Below are 23,112 nucleotides of genomic sequence, written 5' to 3'. Positions count from 1 at the left end.
TTTCAAAATTTTAATGAAATCTAGGGATTTCACTACAAAAGATGGAAGAGTGGAATCCTATAACTCAAAATGTTTCAAGTGAGGAAGCACACATATTTCCATTATGGAAAGTAATGAAGTCATTGATATGTTATGAACTGAGCACCAGTCCAGCACCTGGCCAGTTGTGCATAGATCCCTCCTTGTCACAATCAACTATGTCTGAGTCCAGATTTAAACAGATGGCTTTTGTAGGTTGAGATAAACAGTGTAGCATCTGGAAATATTTATTCTATTTCATATATTATTCTATAATATAAAATTGTTTCCTTAGAGTTTGAAATTTCAAGTCACTCTACTGTGAAGATGTAAAATGCAAGAGACGTTCCAGTGTCACCATCCTTCCTTTGAGTTAGCCTGAGGGTATCTGGGAGAGGTAGCACAGAATTCTGGGTACAGTATCTTACACCGGGAGATGAAAGCTTGTGCATCTCTCACAGTCTCTTTGTGCCTTGTAAATGCTAGCAAGCTTTAATGGTTATAGGAAAGACACTCTTTTATGTACAATGTCTTTATGATTTTAACATTGCTGAAAAAAATGATGATGGAAAAGATTGGGTTTTATCACAAAAGGCACTCCCCCAAACATCAACACAAACGTTTTCAAGGAACTGAGACTATTCATAGCCCTCAGCCCTCCAGGCCTTCTCCTTATCTTGTTGCTTAGCAATGAGTATCAATACATGTGTTTAGCTGGATGACTCACCTGAAAAGTGACATCACAGTTATTACAATAAAAAATGGAATCTGGCACTCTTCCCATGTAAGCTAAGCTGCTTGAAGGGAGTGCATTTTAACAAGGATGGATTTTTTTACAGATAGTTATGTATGTTCTAGGACTATAATAGCCCATTTATTCTCACTTTTACTGTAAAAGCTTCTATAGTTTTTATCACTATTAAATTGTTGGATCTCTTGGGTTATTTCTTCTGAATTTATTGCATTCTCATCCACATTGCTTTTTTTCATGTGTAAGAAGAAATGTAATAAATCCTGCAGATGAATCATGGTTCTTCAACCACTTCAGACTCAGTTGAAGATACAGCACCTACACAGATAAGCAGAAAGTCAACCGCCCTTTACATAAATATGCAAAGTGTTTATCCATTTTGTTACGAATTAACAGTCTTGCTGGAAGGCTTGTGTCAAACATTTGAAAATTGTTCAAACTCCATGAAAGACAATTTTGTAAATCAAGTGGACCACCTTGGACTGTCTTTTCATCGTCATCTTATTATTTTGTTTTGGTGACAGCTGTCTCTCATCTTCTCTGTCATCCTCTCTGTTTAAACTACCCTTACCCTTTACTGCTACATTGGCAGTAGTTTGACATGTCATATGTCTTATGTCTCAGTTTGAAAGATACACAATTGATTAATAGGTATCAATAGGTATCAATTGGAAGGTTTATTCCATGCTAAAAAGAGAAGAAAGAAAACACAAAATTTCAGACGTGGAGGCTTCTTAAGGTGTGAGGTGCTGAAAAAGGCTCCACGGCCAAAACATTGTGCTTTCTTTCTCCTCTTTTCAGCATGAAATCAACAATAGGCTAACAGTTTGTGATGTGGACCTATCCTTATTTGTGTTTGTTTGTTTTTATTTATTTCACTGTCTATGAGCCAAATATTACATAAATGTGTGATCTGATTTTTACCTTGAATACGTTTTCTTTTATGAAATGCTCAACCATATTCTTAAATAGAGGAATACTGAATAAATATTTTGTTTGTTTAGGCTACATTCACTTGCATATGTGGAAAAATGTATAATAAAACTCTAATCAGTATTTATCTCTGCATGTGTGGCCCACGACATGATTAAATGTTTTTAGTTTGGCCCCCCCTTGAAAATGAGTTTGACACCCCTGACCTATCTGGACTTTCGCAGCATGCGTAGCAGCCCTGTATCTGGTAGTGAAGGATTTTGGTGTCTTGAGTTTTTGTACACCGTCAACATGTGATTTGTTTGTGAGATGACGCTTTGAAGTTTCCAAACCTCGTCCCACCTCTTTCCACTAGCAAATTCTCCTGCATCTTTCGCATCACAACAATACAAATGTCATTTTTTAAATAAAACAAATATTTCTCACAATGGAACATATATCAAATTACGACTTTTCGGAGTAGCAGTTTCTACCATTTCGTCGAGCCATTCCACTTTAAATTAAGTTGCATTTCTTTTGCGCTTAAAGCTCTTCAAATCTTTAAACATAGATGCCTCACAGTTTGTGTTGATGAAAGACCTTGGTGTTACTATACCCTGAGATATGATCCACTGTTAAGCTACCACTGCAATTTAAAACAGGAGAGTAGTGTTTTTTTAGAGTGTGAGTTATGTGGTTGTTTTTTTTCTTCCTTTTTTAGCTCTTAGCAAAAAGTTTGAAACACTGCTCTTTCTAGTTTCCAGATGTACAGTGGATATAGAAAGTTACCACACCCTTTCAAAATGTTCACCTTTTGTTGCCGTGAAGCCCAAAAAGAAGACAAATAAAATCAGACTTTTTCCAGTTTTATTTACAAATTGTACCTTACAACATCCAAGTGAAAAAAGAAAGCAAAATTTCTGAAATAAAAATAAAAAGTAGAATAACTGGGTTGGATAGGAGAACACCCCCATGAGTTGATACTTCGTTGAAGTATCTTTTGCTTGAATTTCAGCCTTGAGTCTGTTTGGATACATCTCTACCAACTTTGCACACCTAGAGGGAGGGATATTTGCCCATTCCTCCTTAGAGAATTGTTCAAGCTCAGTCAAACTGCGTGGTGACTGTTGATGGACTGCCCTCTTCAAGTCATTCCAAAGATTTTCGATGAGATTTAGGTCGGAGCTCTGACTAGGTCACTCAAGGACATTCACCTTCCTGTCCTTCAGCCACCTTAAGGTTGCTTTGGTGGTATGCTTTGGGTCATTGTCATGTTGAAAGGTGAACCATCTTCCCACTTTGCAACTTCCTGGGTGAGGTCTGCAGGTTTTCTTCCAAGAATTTGCCTGTATTTTGCACCATCCATCTTCCCTTCTATCCTGACAAGTGCCCCAGTCCCAGCTAAAGAGAAACACCCCCACAACAGGGTGCTGCCACCACCATGCTTTACTGTAGGATTGGTGTTCCTTAGATGGTAAGATGTATTGGGTTTCTGCCAGACGTACCGTTTTGAATTCCGGCCAATAAGTTCAATTTTGGTCTCATCTGACCACAGCATCTTTAAGGTGCTTTTTAGCAAAACATAAACGAGACTTTATGTGGCTTTTTTTAAGGAGTGCCACTTGCCACTCTCCCGTACAGGCCAGATTTGTGGAGCTCTTGTGATATTGTTGTCACATGCACAGAATGACCAGTCTTTGCCATAAAGTCGTTCAAAGTTGTCATCGGATCTCTTGGTAGCCATCAGTCTCTTTCTTGCTTGGTCATTCCGTCATTCGGACGTCCTGATCTAGGCAAGGACTGGGTGGTGCCATGCGCCTTTGATGGCTTTGACTGTGCTCCATGGGATACTTAAAGGTTTTGAAATCTTTTTATACCAACACATGACTTGTGCCTTTCAACAACTTTATCTCAAAGTTATTTTGAAAGCACCTTTCCACCCATAGTGGATTTTTTGCTTTGAAATGCACTTCCAAGCAGTGGAATCTTCTAGAAACAGCTGCTTTTATTCTGAACTTCTGAATCAAAATCACCACAGTTGATCACAGGTGGGAGCCAATTAGTTTGTTGTATGATCTGTAAGGTGATTGGTTATACCTGAGCAAGTTTACAAATGCAATTGTAAGAGTGGTGTTCACTTATTCAAATTAGGTATTTTACTGTTATAATATTAAATCATTTTCAGAATGTTTTAGAATTTTATTTTCACTTGGCTTATGTGGGTCACTGTGTGTAAATAAAAATGGAACAAGTCTAATTTAATTTGTTTTTATTTTCAGAGTGTCATACAACAAAAGGTACAAATTTTGAAAGGGGGTGGTGACTATCTATACCCACTGTTAGGCAAATTTGTCTCTTAACTCCTCTTAGTTTCTTACACAACTGTATTACATCTTCCTTCATTTTGACCACCAATTTCTCATGCCAGTGCAAGTAGTCCCAGATCGTGTGGACACCTGCTTTTCCAGCAAAGCTTCTTATTTGAAGAGAAGAACATGATAAGGAAAATGGACTGTTGAGTTTGGGGGAAACATTTTTATTTAGATTATTTAACTAGCTTAAAAGGTATTTATTTTGCGACTGCAAAGTCTATGAGACAAGAAAAAGCTACTTCTTGATTTATGCTCATTTCACTCTTTTTTGTTTGTGTTGTCATTTATTCTCAAAGAGTTAAATAAAGTTATATTTATTTTACTGTTGTGATCTAACTTAATCAGACTTGTGTATGGAATACGTTTAAACTTTCTGCTGAAGATGCTGCTGGGCTGAGTTTGCTGCAGCTGTCCAATCTCATTGAGCTCAATGCGAGGGATGTCCTGTGCTGTGGAGAGAGCATTTCTTAGCTTGGTGCTGGAAAATTTCTGTCTGTTGTGCTTCTTCGTGTGAAGGCAGGGTTTGCTTTCTTTATAAAAAAACCTGAAATCATTGAATTTAATGATTTGATTTCAGATCAGGTAAGTTTCAATTCTCAAATCAGGCATCAAATGGAAGAGTGAAACTCTGCATTCTTCAACACGGCATTCTCTGTGATGTGTAGTGGTCCTAAATGACACCTAACTTACTCTGTTTGTGTTTTGTCTAGGCTATGCACACTGGAAAGGCCAAGTCCTCACAGCTGATGAGCTTCATGTGCTATACGAAGGTCTGAAGTTAAATAACGTGAACCATTATGACTATGTCTTAACAGGTAAGTAGGGAGTCTAGAACACTGGGTACCCTGGTCTGTTCCACTGGTGGCAACTTTGTTCTGACTCAGGCCTGGAGCAAATCAAAGACTGATCAGACAATTTCCTGATGAAGGCTGGTATGATTGTCTCCTTCCTAAAGGAAATATGCCTGTGGGTTGAGATAATGGGAGGGGATATTATTAGGAAGCAGGTTGATTATTAAGTTGTACCTTAAAGTGAATACGAGATGTAAAAGGCTGTATATGACTATTGTTATGTTCTGTTCTGTTTTTAATCCCCTCCTGTGTGGAAGTCCAGTTTTGGAGGTGTGCGTGTCCCTAAATTGGGTCTATGTCTGGATTTGTTGAAGAGGGTGGTCCGGTTTTAAATGCCGGTATGGGACGCCCAGAGAAGGTGTGTGGAAGAGAGGTGTAAAAAGAAGAAATGGTGAAAAAGTGAGACTTATCGGATTTGTTTTCTTGGCTGTGGTGTAGGGTTGGGATTGTTGTGGCTTCCGTGATTTTTTAGTTTTCCGTCATAGCTTAGTATAGAGTAGACGGATATCTTTTGGAAGACTTTGCTTTGGCTTTGGCACCCCTTCCTTGGGAGACAGGTTTAGAGGGTATTGGGTTGTAGAATAGTGTAATTAGTGTGTTTTATTGTTTGTGTATTTCCGTCCGTTAACCCCTGGCTCATGTGTCAGTCCCCATTCACCCCTAGACTGAGCCATATTGGGGATGTAGGAAAACCGGCTCAGGGACGCCAAAATGTAATGTAATGGCTCTCTGAAGGCACCAGTTCTGTAGGGTTTGGGCATTTACTGAGACAATTATTAATTGTAGCAGTAAATCATAAAGTTGATTCTTTTGATGGCTTTAGAATCCAACCATGCGACATAACTCAAACAACGCGCAGACACAGGTACTAATACACGAGGATACATTTATTAATACATAGAATATGCATGTAAACCTAACAGATCTTATCGAGAGGGTTATCAGAATACAAAAGGTATATATTCAATCAGTTACAAAGTATTACACATATCAAGAGGACATACGTTCAGTATATCATTCATTAAGACTGTTTCGTAAAGTGAACTTGGTTACAACTTCTACATTAGATACTCGAAACAAGTACATAACTCTTAGGAATTAAATTGATATCAACTGGTTTGGATAACAATTGAATTTTCGAGCAGTAATGCAGTGAAGTTGAATACTCATCCAATTTCTGGGGATTCAGATCTCCTGCGGGCACAAAGAAACAGTTGCAGGCTGTTGCTGTCCAATCCGCGCTCTCTGGCTCGGTGCCAGGCTGTGCTGTGCGGCTTGCGACTGTGCGCTGCAGATGCTCACTGGCTGGCTAGTTAGTGTTGGCTTTAACTAGCAAAGTTTGTGCACAGGAGAAAAGATGACTGTGGGTCCCAGCAAGTCAGGAAAAGGACCGGTTCGTTCCTGATGAAGAGCTAGTTCTGAATAGTGATTCAGCTGTCCACAGTTCTGACCTGTTCATGAGGCCTGCTGCTGGTGCTAACCTCAGGTGGATCCTCTGGTTATTCTCTAGCAACCTCCGCTCTAGACTCTTAGAACAAAGGAAAGTTCTGGCACTCGGACACACTGGCCGTTCCGTGGTTGTCCGGGGTGAGTCTCAGGATGGTCAGGAGGCGCGGTGCGAGAATGTCCTGCCCTTGGGAGCCTTCTGCTCCTGGGCCGTCCTGTCCTGGAATTCTCCTTTGAATTCCCTTTAGAACAGTCTCAGAATTCCCTCTGAATCTTACTGAATCTCACAGGTTCTCTGTGTTGCCTGTTTTTACCTGGAGGAACTTCAGCTCATTGATTGGCTGAAAGTTCCATGGGCATCAGAGTCCCATGTGGGTTACTCGGCCCTACCAGTCCCTGATTGGTTGATCAAGGTGAGATATGAGTCACTTACTCCTGACACTTGCAGGAATGCAGTCCAGATGTCCATCTGGCACTCCCTAGACAGATAGGCGCCAATGGATGACCATTGATCATGATAGCCAGGCTTAGCTAAGTGCATCCCCCTTTGGGAGCTGTCCTTATCAGGAACCTTAAATCAGCCTGCATGAATAGTTTCTCTGTGGCTGCACCACAGAGATGAACAGAGAAATGGGGCCTCATTTGGGAAGGCTCAGAACACTTAATTCTTTCTTATTAATAAGCCTCGCCGCTACAGGGACGTAACACTATATAATGTTTATGAACTTTAATTGCAGATAAGAGATGATAAAGATCTAAAAGCGAGAAACAAAATTTTCAATTGTTCCAAAAGGAACTGAAATTAAAAATACAGGTTCAGGGTTGTGTGTGTATCATTCAGTCAAAAGTGTAAATCTGAATGATTTTTTTGCTTATTGTTAATCTTTGCTTACAATCTTATAGCACAAGTACCTCACAGATTCCTTTTTTGCATTGAAATCAAAATCTTACCAGTTCTAAATACAGAAGTTAGGCTTGTGAGATCCACGCCTATTTAGCATTTCCGCTAAAGCTAAGTAGTAAATGTTCAATCAACTTTCAATAAATAGTTTACACAGCTTTATATCTGAGATGTTTTGAAAACTCACTGGTCTTTATGGTTAAATCTTTGCTTGAAACTACTTACTTCACTATCTGACTGGGGGATCCTACAAAGAAAAATGTATTTATTCTGAAATCATGTGAACCACTATTATTGTTCACTGGCAGTGGCCACGCAACTAATTGTGTGGCTTGTTAAGGTAATTCTGTGCGCCTAAATTAATTTAGGTCTGCCACAGCATAAGTTTTGAAAAACTGTTACCATTACTTTTCACTTTTTCTTTCCTATTTATCAGTTATTTACTATTTTTTCTTTTTTGGTCTGAATGTTTAGAGTACATTATGTATATTACAAACATAACAAACATTAATTGCTACTTTAGAGTGTGGTAATTGCAAGTTTCAAAATGTGAAAATTGTGCACAATGAATATGTTTGCAAAGTAATGTATGATCTACTATAGACTGTTAAGTCATTCAGTGAGTTTTGATCAAAAGAAAATTAAAATGGTGAGCAGCTGAATGGAAACGAAAGAATTGATTCTGTTATTTTTTTAATTCTTGCACAATGAGCCAAATATGTATTGACAGTTTTAGGTATTAAGAGCAGTTCATGTTTTCAGTGTAGTGCCACTGCAGTATTTTCTGAAAGAATCACTGGTGAGGAATTTTACACTGATCTGGAATAGAGCTAGGTTGACTGCATATGATTTTATCTGATCTGAAATGACTCACATTTGGACTGACAGAGTAGAACAGTTTATACATGTTCTTATTCTTTAAGTGACTCTTTGCTATGACTTCTTAATTAGATATTATGTCTTATGCTGTAACTTTTGTGTGTCAATGCCCTGTGGCCTCGCAGTTATAACTTATAAAAAGAGCTTATTCAAAGATTAAAATCTTGCACACACTCAACAGGGTAAATGTATATTTAGTTCACTGAAAATGCACAATGCGGAGCAATTAATTGTGGAACAAATACAGAACCACTGTAAAGATACCAAAAGTATGCACAGATGCATGCTATATTGATAGGCCCATCATTCTCACCATTGTAGCCCTGCTGATATGAAAGCACATGGTCCCCAGTTGCATGAAGCTGTTCTATGTTGTCATCTTTGGGAATGTGTGCTCTTATTTGTATATGTACCACAACCCATTGTTGACTGATTCAGTTTTCATGGCAGCTTTATTTTAATAGTTCAGATGGGTAGCTGCGTCAGCATGCATAGGCTGCAAAGAAACATTTCGACCGTGGACTTCTGAGACACCCAAAGAAGGCTCCACAGCCGAAACATTGTGTTTCCTTTCGGCTCTTTTCAGCATGGAATAAACCTGTTTTAATTTGGTTCTGTAAAATCAAATGTTGTTAAGCCCAAAGCTGCTTTTAAAGTCTTAAGCATATGAAGTAGACAAGGTAAGTGATTGATAAATTGTCTCTCTGCTCTCTCTGCTACCTTCACCTTGAGACTGGCCTAGAGAGAGCTGTGCTGCACACCATGATAATGCCTGTCCAAAGCTCTTGTCTTTCTCCACTCTGCTGTCTTTCTCACTTCAGTTTGTTCCACAAATATGAGTAATGAGCTTTCAGGGTCTCTTTCTAACTCTGTATTATTGCTCCTCACCACTCTTGTCCTAGCTCAGAGTAAGATTAAAAGCTAAGGTCCATAAGGAACTAACTGCTTGTAGAATTGTGTAATTATCACTGCATACAATCATCAAGGATTTTTCCTGATTAGGCTTTCTTTACATAGAATTGCTAATTATTTTTGTTATACCCACCTGTTTTGTAATAACCATTTATGTGTTTTTCACATTTTGTCAGACAGGTTAGAAATGTGTATATTATTTATTGTTTTTCTTTGTCATGGGTTACATAATGCACGTATTGGTGGTTTGATTTCAAAAAGGCTGTCATGAAATACAGAGTAGATTTATCTATATATGGGGATTTTCACAATAATAATAATAATAATTATTATTATTATTATAATTGCTTACACTTATATAGCGCTTTTCTGGACACTCCACTCAAAGCGCTTTACAGGTAATGGGGACTCCCCTCCACCACCACCAATGTGCAGCCCCACCTGGATGATGCGACGGCAGCCATAGTGCGCCAGAACGCTCACCACACACCAGCACTCAGTGGGGAGGAGAGCAGAGTAATGAAGCCAGTTTATAGATGGGGATTATTAAGAGGCCATGATTGGTAAGGGCCCGTGGGAATTTGCCAGGACGCCAGGGTTACACCCCTACTCTTTTCGAGAAATGCGCTGGGATTTTTAATGACCACAGAGAGTCAGGACCTCGGTTTTACGTCTCATCTGAAGGACGGCGCCTGTTTACAGTATAGTGTCCCCATCACTATACTGGGGCATTAGGACCCACATTGACCACAGGGTGAGCGCCTCCTGCTGGCCCCACTAACACCTCTTCCAGCAGCAAACCTTAGTTTTTCCCAGGAGGTCTCCCAGCCAGGTACTGACCACTGACCAGGCCCACACCTGCTTAGCTTCAGTGGGTTGCCAGTTGTGAGTTGCAGAGTGATATGGCTGCTGACTGGGACAATCTGGGACATGTTCAGTTTGCATTTTGAACTGTCAAAACTGACACATAGTTTGGGATGTTATCCAAGATCTGAATTGCGACTTAAATTTTTTTTGGAATGATGTCCTGTTTTAAGTTTCCATTTTTCTTTCAAGTACATGAAAAAAATGCAGAAAATGCAGCATGTTGCACAAATGGGGACATAGCAATAGCAGTGTTGACCCTGTAAAATGTAACAATGTAAAGTAGTATAACAGTGTGCCTATGATATTCAGCATTTGTATAATGGAAGAGCTTTTTGAGCCAAGAGGTCAAAGGGTTGCTCAAAGGTAATACTCTGACGTATTTCAAGGAACAGCTGGTTGAGATCCTTCATAAATTAATTGCTAACTACCAACTGGACTAAGTGGTTTGAATGGTAGTAGTATTGGAGAATACACCAGAAAATACAACTGACTTACACCACAAAGGAACAATGAGAATCTTCTGTTATGTCTGATTCTAAGAATACTCTTTATCATTCATCAATCCCTTTTGCCTCAGCAGTACTATCAAAATTGGTCATGGCTCACTTATGCCCAATTTAAAAATAGAAATACTTTAGAACAGTGGTTCTCAAGCTGTGGTACAGTGTGGAGCACCCCCAGGTGGTACGCCAGATGACACTGGAAATTTGTGTGCACTGAAAAAGTGGGAATTAAAATTTGAATAGTTAAAAATTATGTAAATTTTTAATATGTAATTTTCTTTAATCGTTTTCAGAACGCTTGAGATGGGTTTTCATGTTTTCTGTTTTAATAAAAAACAATTATTGTGGCAAATATGCAGCCTACATACTATGTTGATACAGCGTGCGCTAATACTTGTGTTCATACTCCTCTCAATCTTTCAGAGACACAGCTTAGCACCATATTCGCCAACAGAACAAGTGATTGAAAGTTAACACCTCGCAAAAATAAAATATTATGTCATGGCCGAAAGGATTTGATGCCAAGAGTACTGACGCCAGCTCCGATAGATCATGCACACCCATTGAGAACAAGGAGGATTATACATCGGCCACTAGGGTTACCATATTTGAACATCAAAAAAGCGGACACCCTGAGGAACTTTCATATTGCTTTATCTGGGAAAGGGGTTGGGATGAAAAGGCTTTTCGAAATATCCCATGTTTTATGTTCATTGGTAAAGTAACTGTGATGATGTTTAACTGTGAAATACCCCTCTGCTGCAATAACAGTATCTTCTGTTTTGCTGCCAGGCTTTACAGAAGAATCTGTTAATTGGTTGACAAACTCTCTTTGCCTTTTTGTGTTTGTCTGAGCCAACATGAGCTTGTAAGTGAAGTACACCTTTATTTGCCATGAAGACAAAAGTACCAGGCTTACACACCAAACATTCAGCTTCCCAGTCTTCTCTGCCACTTTGAAAAACACGGAAATTTAATTTTTAATTCTGCTGTGAATTTACACTTTTGCTTTGGCATTGTGTTTGAGGGTAGGAAAATGAGAAACAAAATAGGGAGAATTTCGAGGGAATGCTTCTGCACTGCAAAGAGCCTGATATTGATGCCCGATTTTGCTCTCACATGACATAATCATACACGTGCAGGACGAAAACACATAGGTTGTGAAGCGAACTACAGAAGTTAAGAAATTCTCTTTCTATCATTATAACTTATGTTAATTATTCTTCATGGTGAAAATAATGGGGTCGAAATCCCGGACTTCTGGATATTTGAAAATTCCCCCTGGACGGAGATATTAGGATCAAAATAGAGGCCAGGAAAATCCGGATGTATAGTAACCTATTGGCCACTGTCACTAGTTCTTCTGCTGAACCTGACACAGACAGCCATGCTAGAGTTAGCAAGCGTCGAAAAATGGCTACAAGGCGGTACAATCCAAATTAACTCAGTGCTATTTTTATACTATGTGTGTGAGTGTGTACGCACATGCGCTCATGTTGGTCATTGAGGTTTTCTGTGGTTCCTATGAGAAGATGACTTGTAGGTGGTACTTGGATGCTTTGGTTTGATCTGAGGTGGTAATTGGTCTTAAAGGTTTGAGAACCACTGTGTTAGAATACTAGGGCATACATGTGTCCTTCATTTAAAACTGGGCTTAAATCCTATACTAGAAAAAGAGTAGGCTTAAGGATTTTGTCTAAAGCCTAAATTATGTTAATCATCAAAGAAACATATAGGCATTGCTAATTGGGTTAAGAGATGGCTTTAAACTGAAACACAAGTTAATTTAAAGGGATTTAAGATAACTCTTTTAAATACATTCTGACAAGGCAGATAATTAAAATAATATGGGAACAGCAGAAGTGTGTGATTTGCTTTGAAATGAAAGGCATTTTTATATCGTTGCATGTGTTGTACGCTATGTTTGCACTCTTCAGGCACTAGCCTTCTTTAAGTTCCCAATGTCATATTCCAAACAATGGGTAACTGGGTTTTCTGTTTATTTTGCTCCTTTAATGTTGTGTGTAAATAAAAGAATTAAGCAGAGGTTAAACTATATTGAGAAAAGGTTCCAAGGGATATTAAATATCACCTTTTTTTAACTTAAGGTACCAATTGTTGGATGGTTCCTTAAAAGGCAAGTTGATAAAGTATGTGAAAGTGATGATGAACCTCTTGCCCTTTTCACTATTTGTTATATCTTACATTTAGCTACAGAGTCATCTATTTTACGGACTAATGGGACATTTCATAAATTGCATGATCTGTGTGCTGCTGCTTCTTCTTCTTCTTCGTATTCAACTGCTGATTAATGATATTACAATTTTAGCTATAAGCAATTTCAGAAATCTCGGCACTGAAGCTCCAAGAGAAAGATGACTTCTTCCATCTTTTCTTGTTAGTCATGTTTGTCTTGACCTCTTGAAACCTTGTTAAGAATTCATAAGATTACTCCTAGACGTTACTGTATAAATTGAAGTTCTTTAAGAGTTGTTGTGCAAAATACAATGTTTGTTGGCCTGGCTGTTTTTGGAATGGGAAGAGTAGATTTCATCCACATAGAGGGGATGATTTGTAAATTTAATGACGTCTGAAAACGCAAGCTAAAAATATCACATAATTGATCTGCACAAGATTGCAGAACTATTCCACACACATTACCTCTGGACCTGTGGTTTTCCTTACATTAATTATCCTAACTGCCTATGCACCCCTGTGGTGTCAATTTTAATACTATTGGCTGAGTGTTTGTGGGTATTAATTCAAAATGGGTTTAAAACACATTTAAATTATCACAGCTGTTGAAATAATTCAGATTAAATCAAATTGTTAGCTAAAGAAAAAACTACACCTACCACCACATTTCTTTAAATTTGATGGTGAGCTGATGTAGGCTGAGACCTCCACCGCCTGCACTCATTGCACTAATGCTGTATATGGGTGTCTGTATATACTATGGACTGTGATGATAAATTCCCATAAACTTTATGTAAATTCTATCTTAAAAACCAGACTGTAAATGGGCAATTAGTATCATTATAATCATTAAAATCATTATGTATCAATTATTAATCTATTATTTTATAACTTATGTGTTTGTTTATATATTTATATATTTTTTAAGTTTTTCTATGCCTTAAGTTTACATCCTCTGAATGCAAAACACCCTAACAAAGTTCAGAGAAACGTCAAGAAGCGCAAGCAGACTACATAACTTTAAAAAAATAAATTTACATATTACATTTCCCTCTTTATGATAAGTACAGTATTTAATAGAACTTTATGTAGTACTGTAGTTTAAGAATAAATTACTTATATTTACATTAAATTTGAATTTAAAAGTATTCTGCTCCTAAACATACGTGACACACTACACATTAAAATTCTTAAAATGTTAAATGTTTAATTGAGTTTAATGTTTAAAAATGTTGTTCATTCAAAAACACACATACAAGCTCTCATTTTTAAGTTTAAATTCTAAGTGTTTTTAAAACATATCAAACAAGGTTAAATTACATTTTAGCACTAACTTAATGGGTCATTACAGTATTCATTTTGTTTATACTCAAAATGTGAATTTAGGCTGTTGTAAACATGTGTTGTCATGTCCTGGTCCCTGTTAATGTTAAAATACATTGATTCTTTTTATAGAGAAATATGTCACCCATAGAAATATGGTCAGTGTCCCTGCTCTTGCACCAACTTGGTTGTCTCATCATGTGGATGTCCACTGTTGTCATATACCTCTCTCAAGGTCTCCTCCCACACACTGAAATTCACAGTACCTCTTCCCTTTGGATTATGTAACTGATGAAATGGGACTCCCTAGTTGTGCAGCTGGTTCCACTGCTTCAGGAGGATCCTTATCCTTCTCCCTCTTCCTGACCACCCTGTTGGGTCCCCGATTACCCTCTCTGTAGTGCATCAGTCTCAACAGGACTGTGTCTTCCCACCTATTATTTTCGCAGCTCATGTGATCACTTCAGTTTCCTTATCTCTCTGACTCAAAACATAGTGCCAGACCACATCTGGCAGGTGACTGCAACTCCACCTTCCATATAACACCATCCCAAAGCAGGACTTGGTCCAGGGGATCATTCCACCTCCACTAGCTGCACCAGGATTGAAATCCAGGCTACCCAACACCAACTTGAAGGGTACTGTTCGTTGTTGCATATATAGACCACAGTCTTCCTGCCATCGACATCAGCATTTCTCTCCACCCCCATACACCCTGGAAGGGAGCAATTTTCCATGCCTTAAAGAAGCACAGTGTAAGGTTCCCACCACTGAACTAAGATAAACTGGCACATCCATCCATCCTTGGACAATGATCACTTCTTTATGTCTCATCTAGTGGGCATTCCCCATAGATGAGGGTTTTGGGGTCCAAGCTGAAGATAGATCTGTTGATATGCAGCATGTCAAGCTGGTGACTCCTCTTGCACTCTGCAGCAAAACTCACAACCCAACTACTGATGAGGTGTTACTGGCTCTGATTACATTTCTCCTGATGAGAATAGGAACTGCCTTTCCTAGGTTTTATACAATATATGTACAAGATATATGGTACAGGCAATGAAGACATGTTAGATCCCAGTGCACAACTGGGTATGCACACTATGTATTGTCTCTTAACACTTCATAAAGTTGTCTGCTACTCGCTGCAGAACTAATGTGCACTTAAGAAGGTTTATGTTTAATCTTCGGGTGCATTAGACCAAAACAGAAATTAAGAACATAAATCGAGAATAATCTGAAGTCCTAATTTTTCAATCTTATTATAGTTTATACTGTCCTACACTAGTCCTAATTTTTCTATTTGGTTTTGAAGCTCCATGTTCATGAGTAATGTTGAGGAGGTATTTTATCCTGTCTCTGAAAAGTTTACAGCATTTGGGAAGAAGTCTGCAGCCAAAATGTTCTGCACTGTATATAAAGTTGTTAAATCAGATGTACTCTGAATCATCTTTTGTTATTTTGGGAACTTCTTTTTTCCTAATTCCACACATCCTGGATTCTGTTCCATGAAGATGAATTTCCTTGGCCATATACAATAGATAACAATATGACAACATTTGCCATAGATAATGCTTTGGTAGAAACTGCATTGTTCTTCTTCTTTTTAAGTAATTTTCTTCTGAAGTTCCATACAGAACACATAGTTGTCCCACATTACGCATCTGCTGTTACTCATCTGTTAATAAAATCTTATTATATTCACAAAGAATATTCTTTTGTGTTGACACTATTTAATGAAAATGTTCCTATCTTGTCATGAGGCATCTTTGGCACCACTTTTATTATTATTGTTATAATAAATGTAGGTGAATGCCTTTGTCCAGCATGACTTGCATACAAAACAATTACTGAAATGTCAGACTTATTTATATTATGTAAAAACGACATTGTCCTGCGGTATATCAGAAAGGTTACAAATCAACATAATGCAATAAATCATACTTTACAAAACAAGTACATAAATTATTACAAGAAAATGAAGGATTACAGTTCACTAGAATAGCGAACAAACTGAAATTAGATTAAAATATTTTCTAATATCTGAAGAGTGAAGTGATGGTGGTAATAGTTTTTACTCTGCAGGCGGAGACAAGTGATAAGGCAGCATTTACAAGATTCACCAGAGGGGTTATCGGCCAATGTTTTTGAATGTAACATAAATAAAAAATGTGTTAATAATTTCCCATAACAATGCAGTTAATTGGAGGAGGGGGGGATATGTTCCGGGTCTACTCCAGAGGATTGGCCTCACAAATTAATCAAATTCCATACATTTATTCATGTTGTTAATATACAATAAATGCTTTATACTAAAGTCATTGTTAAGCTAAATTTTTGTTCATGTTTATTACTTTTGTGTAAGAATGAAAGAAACACTGTTAATAATGGTGGGTGGTGAATGGAGTATAAAATGATGTATGTTATTGAGGTGATATTGTTAATGTATATGATGAAAAATAACATTCTGTTGGGAGTTTCTTGTTTGAGCAATGCTGCGCATTTCCACTTAACTAGTTTGTTTTTCCGTTCCCCAGGTTACACACGTGACACATCATTTTTGGAGATGGTGGTGGATATCGTCCAGGAGCTGAAGAGGCAGAACCCTAACTTAGTTTATGGTATGCCTTCTTTTTTTAGGAATTATGCTTTGCTGAGTGACTACTTTGGAAAATAAAGGAAAACTTATTTCTTATAGTCTATAACTTATAGTCTTTGAAAATGTGTTTTATCACTTGTGTTATATTCTTTTATATTACAAACACTGACAGTCAGCACTAATGTTAAAGTAAAAGATATGTTTTTTTCTTGATATAAATTAATAAAATAAACTGTTAAAGCCACTGTATATTGCCTAAGCAGTGAGGCACAATTGGCTGAATGTCAGCAGTGGTTGGCTGGACATGTGTCAACTAAGGCTGGCCATTCTGGAGTCATGGTGGGTTCTTGAAAGATTGTAAGAGGTACATCCATGCCAGCATTTCGTGTTTGCTGTCCTGTTGAGCAATGTGAAGTATATCAGGTGGATGACTGCATCAGAGAAAAGAGTCCAATCTTCTGATTCCCTGTATTGGTATAGGCAGTAATTGGCATTTCCAAATTGGGAGGTATAAAAATGAATGATGTGCTTACTTAAAATAAAAAAAAAGGTTTGGAAAACACTGGAACATCAAATCACTATGTAAGCAAACTGTAATACACTTTAAACAGCTATGATGTGTTTTATCATTTTTATCATCAAAGAAATTAACTTAAAGTATTCAATTGTTTTGCAAATTACAATCTGTCGCTCGACAGCGTTTGTCGTGGGCTATTATAAGTTAAATTAAAATAAATTTAATATAATTAGAACTGTGCCAGGGGTATGCTATAAATGGATTAATTGGAAGAAGTTTCCAGGTGAAAAGTACTGTTTTTAATGTGATTAAACCATAACACCCTCTTCTGTTCTACTGTATAAAAAAAGTTCCCCTTTTTTTCCTGTCCATATTCCTTATAATCTTATATAATCAAATCAAATTTTCTATAAGTCTTCATTGTTCTAGAGTAAAGAAATGTATCTCAATAGTGCATTTTAAGTCTTGAGCATAAATTAACTGGATTTACACTCCATGTTTTTTGCTTTATACCCAAGCATTCTGTTTGTTTTTTATTGCTGCCCTTTGTTGTCCTGATGAGGACATGAAGTAATCTGCCCGCAAACACCAATATCTCTTTCGTGTGTAGCTTCCTGCTGCTCCAGATCACCCATGTAATGTGTATATTGTGTGTGCCTACAAACAGTGTAGATAATTTTGCACTTATGAATGTTAAATTTAATTTATCATGTGTCTGCCAATCCATTACTCCGTTACTGCTATTTCTGTTTGCCACTCTACCTATTTTAGTATCATCTGCAATTGTAGTTAGTTTACCCAGTTATAACTCCTGTTTGCTAACCAGTTTTCAATCCATGTGCTACAGATGCAGCCATTCAGAACACACATCATTTATGTGAAACACGGGACCTCCAATGCAGCCTTTTCTGTTATGTGATTCACTGGCTAAAGACAATCACTATGTGGCACTTGTGTTAGATGTTAGTGAAGCAATTACGTCATTTAATGTGTTTCCCTACTGTATATTATCTTTAAATTCACATAATATGAACAATTAATATGGATTAGTGGTAGCTAAAAAAATACATAACAGTATTCCACTTTCTTCATAAACATTTTCTACATCAAAGTCTTTAACTCAGTCACTTACTGTGTTTATTTTGGAAAAGTTGTAGTAATTTTTAAATCCACTTAATGGGGAATGTTAATACGGAATCGGAGAACTAAAGAAATTCTGGTAGCTGAAAAAATAATAAAAATAGTTCCTGAATGTTATTAATATTAATTTATAGATCTTAATGTAATACATTTATATACCTGGTATTAGTAGTGTAGTCCACTTTCTTCATAAACATCTGCATCATTTTCTTTGCCTAATTCACTTGGTTATTTTGAAAATATTTTAACATGTCTGTTAATAAAAATTATGATATAATAAAAATTGCTTACACTTTGTGGACACTCCACAAAGCGCTTTACAGGTAATGGGGACTCGCCTCCACCATCACCAATGTAAAGCTGTTATAGCTGTGTTACCAAGTGATGCTTTGGTACAGTGGTAAAGTGGGTGTCTATAACCCAAAAGGTCCCTTGTTCAATTCCCAGCTAGGTTACATGTTTTATTTCTAACAAGGTCTCTAAAATAAAATAATAGAAATGTACACTACATTTAATTTTGTTATGTTTGTATATCTTAACACATATCTTAACCACAGGCATTTAAAAGATAGCGATTTGTGAAAATGTTCACAGCTTTTATTTAAACAACATCTAGTACCTGCTTGGATTTTTAAAAACCTCAGTTTTTTTATTTTTTAGTTTATGTGCAATTACACATAGGTTGTGGTGTAGGCGAGTTCATTACCCAAAAATTATTAATCAAAAGCTATGAATGCGACACCTGACCATATAAAGCAGAATAACACAAACACAAAAACAAAATCCTTTACAATTATGCATCTTATGTGAGTATTGAGTTCAACCTCTCTTTAAATTGTGAAACTTTTCCCCCATCTCTATGCCTTGCAGTAACGCACTGAAGTCACAAGAATTAGAGCTATGGTCTTTTTAAATGATGTTTAAGAGTCTAGATTTGAACAAGCTTAGAGAAGGTGAATCACTGATATTCTCTGGTAAACCAAGGGCTAAAGAAGCCCACTATCAATAAAATATCTACCTTGTGACATTTCTTGAATTGCTCCAAGGTTGGACAGAGTAAAATCCTCTAAGCCGTATGTCATGATGGACACACCACCCATTACCCCTACACAGTGATATAAAGGACTACTAAAAACATATACAAGCCCAGGTGCATACGCTCACTAGGGGAAGAAATACTGGCTCCACAGACCGGATCAAAGATCCCGGACCAGCCCCCAAATATGTAAAATCCCCTGTATAGTTACAACAAGGTGAAAATGGGGAGCAACATACAACAAACAGATACAAACTTAATAACAATACAAAGTGGATTTGCAAGAATAGCAATTACAAATGCATAAAAAAAACATACTTGCAAGATAAAGATCACTGTAATACACTGTTATTAAAACTAACACTCTATGGGCACTACGCTGTGGGACGCTGACCCTGCCCTCTTAACTCCCTTTCCCGAAAACTTAGACCGTTTCGTAAATGAACTTGGTTATAACTTCTACATTAGATACTCAAAACAAGTACATAACTCTTAGGAATTAAATTGATATCAACTGGTTGGGATAACAATTGAATTCTCGAGCTGTAATGCTGGGATTCAGATCTCCTGCGGGCACAAAGAAACAGTTGCAGGCTTGTTGCTGTCCAATCCACGCTCTCTGGCTAGGTGCCAGGCTGTGCTGTGCGGTTTGCGACGGTGCGCTGCAGGTGCTCACTGACCGGCTAGTTAGTGTTGGCTTTAAATAGCAAAGTTTGGAGAAAAGATGACTGTGGGTCCCAGCAGGTCAGGAAGAGTACCGGTTCGTTCCTGGTGAAGCGCTAGTTCTGAATAGTGATTCAGCTGTCCACAGTTCCGACCTGTTCATGAGGCTTTCTGCTGGTGCTAACCTCGGGTGGATCCTCTGGTTACTCTCTGGCAACCTCCGCTCTCGACTCTTAGAACAAAGGAAAGTTCTGTCACTCGGACACACTGGCCGTTCCGTGGTTGTCCGTCCTGAGTCTCAGGATGGTCAGGAGGCGCGCTGCGAGAATGTCCTGCCCTTCTGAGCCTTCTGCTCCTGGGCCGTCCTGCCCTGGAATTCTCCTTTGAATTCCCTTTAGAAAAGTCCACAGAATTCTCCACTGAATCTCTGCTACAGGCTCTCTGTGTTGCCTGTTTTGCTCGTTGATTGGCTGAAAGTTCCATGGGCATCAGAGTCCCACGTGGGTTACTCGGCCCTACCAGTCCCTGATTGGTTGATCAAGGTGAGATATGAGTCACTTACTCCTGACAGTTAGGAATGCAGTCCAGATGTCCATCTGGCACTCTCTAGACAGATAGGCGCCAATGATTATGCTATGTGCATCCCCATTTGGGAGCTGTCCTTTATAAAAAGAAAGCATCTTTAAATCAGCCTGCATGAATAGCTTCTCTGTGGCTGCACCACAGAGATGAAGAGAGAGATGGGGCCTCATTTGGGAAAGCACCGCAACACTTAATTCTGTCTTATTAACAAGCATTGCCGCTACAATCTTAACTTTTCTGATGTAGCACTGGAGAGATTGCCAGTGCATCCTTGCAGTACGGGGAAGGGAAACTGGGTGTGGGCTTTAAAGTCACTATGTCTAATATATTTCTATACTTAAAATCTTAAATAAAAGCATTCTAATTAAAAATCATATGTATACTTTATTGATATTTGTATTATTTTTTTATATCACAGTATACTAAATACTCACTTAACATTCAAGATCTCTTAAACCCATTGGTACTGGGGGCGGATGTTAAATTGTTGGAAGGCAGACAATAACTTCAGCCCAAACCCCCTCCCCCCAAGAAGATAAATAAAGGTGTTGCATTCAGTCAAAAGGATCACAGTCGCAGAGTTCAGCACATTTGTAAATGAATGAGAGGCTATGAACTGCAGCACCTCCTGTGTCATTGTTAGTGGTTCTATAATAAATCAAATTCAAACAAATAGTCAAATCATTCAGAATCCTTTGAGTTTAATATGCGAGCATATATGTCTAAAATATTTCCTAAAACAAGACTGTCAAAGAAGTAGATTGGATATCACAGTAGGTGTTGGAACTATTGAGTTTTCATAGTTTATTCCTGAACACATTCACATATTAACACAAACTAATCTGCTGACGCAGCCGCTTGCAGGTAGCTTTCTGCTCATTGAAATAAACTACAATACAGACAGACAGACAAATTTTAAATTCTTGAAGCAAAATTTGCAAGCAGTATTAAAAGGTTTCAGATGTATTTTAAGATTTGTATCTGTTGTAACTTTTAGTACAATGGTGAATATAGTTGGGGTTCTACTGTTACCACCTAATACTGCAATTGTTAAACATATACTGTATGTTGTACCGTTGATGTGGTTGTTGGGGTTACTCACAGGTTCAGTCTTAGCGTTTTTACATTGAAAATACATGTATATGCTGTATTGATGTTAGTGGTTTTACAACAAATTGACTACATATTTTTATTTATTTATGGAATAGTTTGTCTAACATATTACATATGTTTTAGATATTGTTAAGTCATACTGTTAGACTACACTGCAATGAGGGGGAAAAACTTTTTTTTCCTAATCAAAAGAAGCACAATGTGCTCACAACAAGCTATAGTAAACTATTTTTTTTATATTCAACTGAGTAATTTTGTTTAGTAAAATAGCCCTACCTACTTTCTGTTTTTAAAATAATGTGATACTTGGTGTACTGTAATATACAATATAAAATTAATAAAAGTCTAAACAGTGTACAACTTAAGTTCTATAATTGGAAAAAGATTGTCCCAATGGGCTCAGCATTGTCTGTAATTCGAAACCAGGCATTTTCTGGCAACAGCCCTAATGCTTCCGCACACCTCATTAAGCATTCACCTGGCCATTTTACAAAGAAGTACAACAGAATATTTTTAAAAAGCTGGCTGGATCTGTGTATTACTTTGGGTTTTTTATGAATTAAATTTAAGAATCAGCCTTTTATGAGAGATCTTATCTGAAAAACTAAAGACTGTATATCATGTTGTATGTAGTTTTGTCTATTGTTTTTACTTGCTCAAACCATTCTAGCAAATTAAACTGTTCTAAATCATTTTTTGCTTTATTGTAAAATGCAGTTGTATTAGTATTCCTCTAATTTAGCTCTAGGTATTACTTCTGAAACGTTAGCTATGACAGTAAAGTAAGACTGGTCATTTCAGAGGTTCCTGATTCTGTGTTGTTTTACTTTTATGGTATTACATTTGCAATATCTAATCCTTTGGTAATGCTCCCATTTCTTAGCGAGAGGTGAGAATTTCTAACTAGGGGTCTGTCCCTAATTTCCTTGAGTATGATAAAAACTCACATCAGGACCTGGTGATTGTTTCTTAGTTGCCCTAGAACCTGTAGAACCCCGTTGTCACTTTTATTTAAATTACTGAATACTAATGGAGCTCATTTTGTCACATGGGGCATATTATTGATATTTTCCTATGCAAAGCATTTATTTAGGCTATTCAATAGTCCTTTATCCTCTTCTACTATTAATTCCCTATTATTAACTGTTTTTGTAGTACTGAAATATTGAAATATTCTTTTCTCTCTGCACTTCAGACTTATAATTCTAATAACTCTTTTTAGCTGTTCTTGAAATATGTATACTCTTTCTCTTTCTTTGAATCTTGGGACCTTTCACTCTGTATATTGTTTTCTTTCTACCATTTTTAATATCTCCATTAAATTACTTAGACCATATTTTCTTTTACTTGAACTTGTTATATGAAATAAGATTTGAGCCTTTAAATTAAAATGTTAAACTATGACCATCTCTTTTATTAAATTTTTATCCATCTGTTTCCAGTTGCCTATAAGCTCTAACTCATTCTAATTTTTTAAACCCTAAATTATTTACACGCATGTAATTTCTTAGAGGCTCTATCACATATTATC

At 37.3% G+C, this 23,112-nt stretch overlaps 1 protein-coding gene across 2 annotated transcripts in view; it reads left to right on the top strand.

The window, feature by feature from the left end:
* Window positions 1-23,112, top strand: part of LOC102691159 (pyridoxal kinase) — a 112,385-nt gene that overhangs the window by 22,761 nt on the left and 66,512 nt on the right. For both annotated transcript variants that reach the window (XM_069178897.1, XM_069178896.1), the window contains exons 4-5: window positions 4,764-4,868; window positions 16,469-16,552. In XM_069178897.1, coding sequence (XP_069034998.1) covers window positions 4,764-4,868; window positions 16,469-16,552 — 189 coding nt within the window. The remainder of the gene's footprint in view (window positions 1-4,763; window positions 4,869-16,468; window positions 16,553-23,112) is intronic.

This window comes from Lepisosteus oculatus, chromosome 15 (assembly GCF_040954835.1).
Source record: "Lepisosteus oculatus isolate fLepOcu1 chromosome 15, fLepOcu1.hap2, whole genome shotgun sequence".
NCBI lineage: Eukaryota > Metazoa > Chordata > Actinopteri > Semionotiformes > Lepisosteidae > Lepisosteus > Lepisosteus oculatus.
The sequence above is the reverse complement of the archived record's forward strand: the minus strand, read 5'-3'. Positions and strand labels throughout refer to the sequence as shown.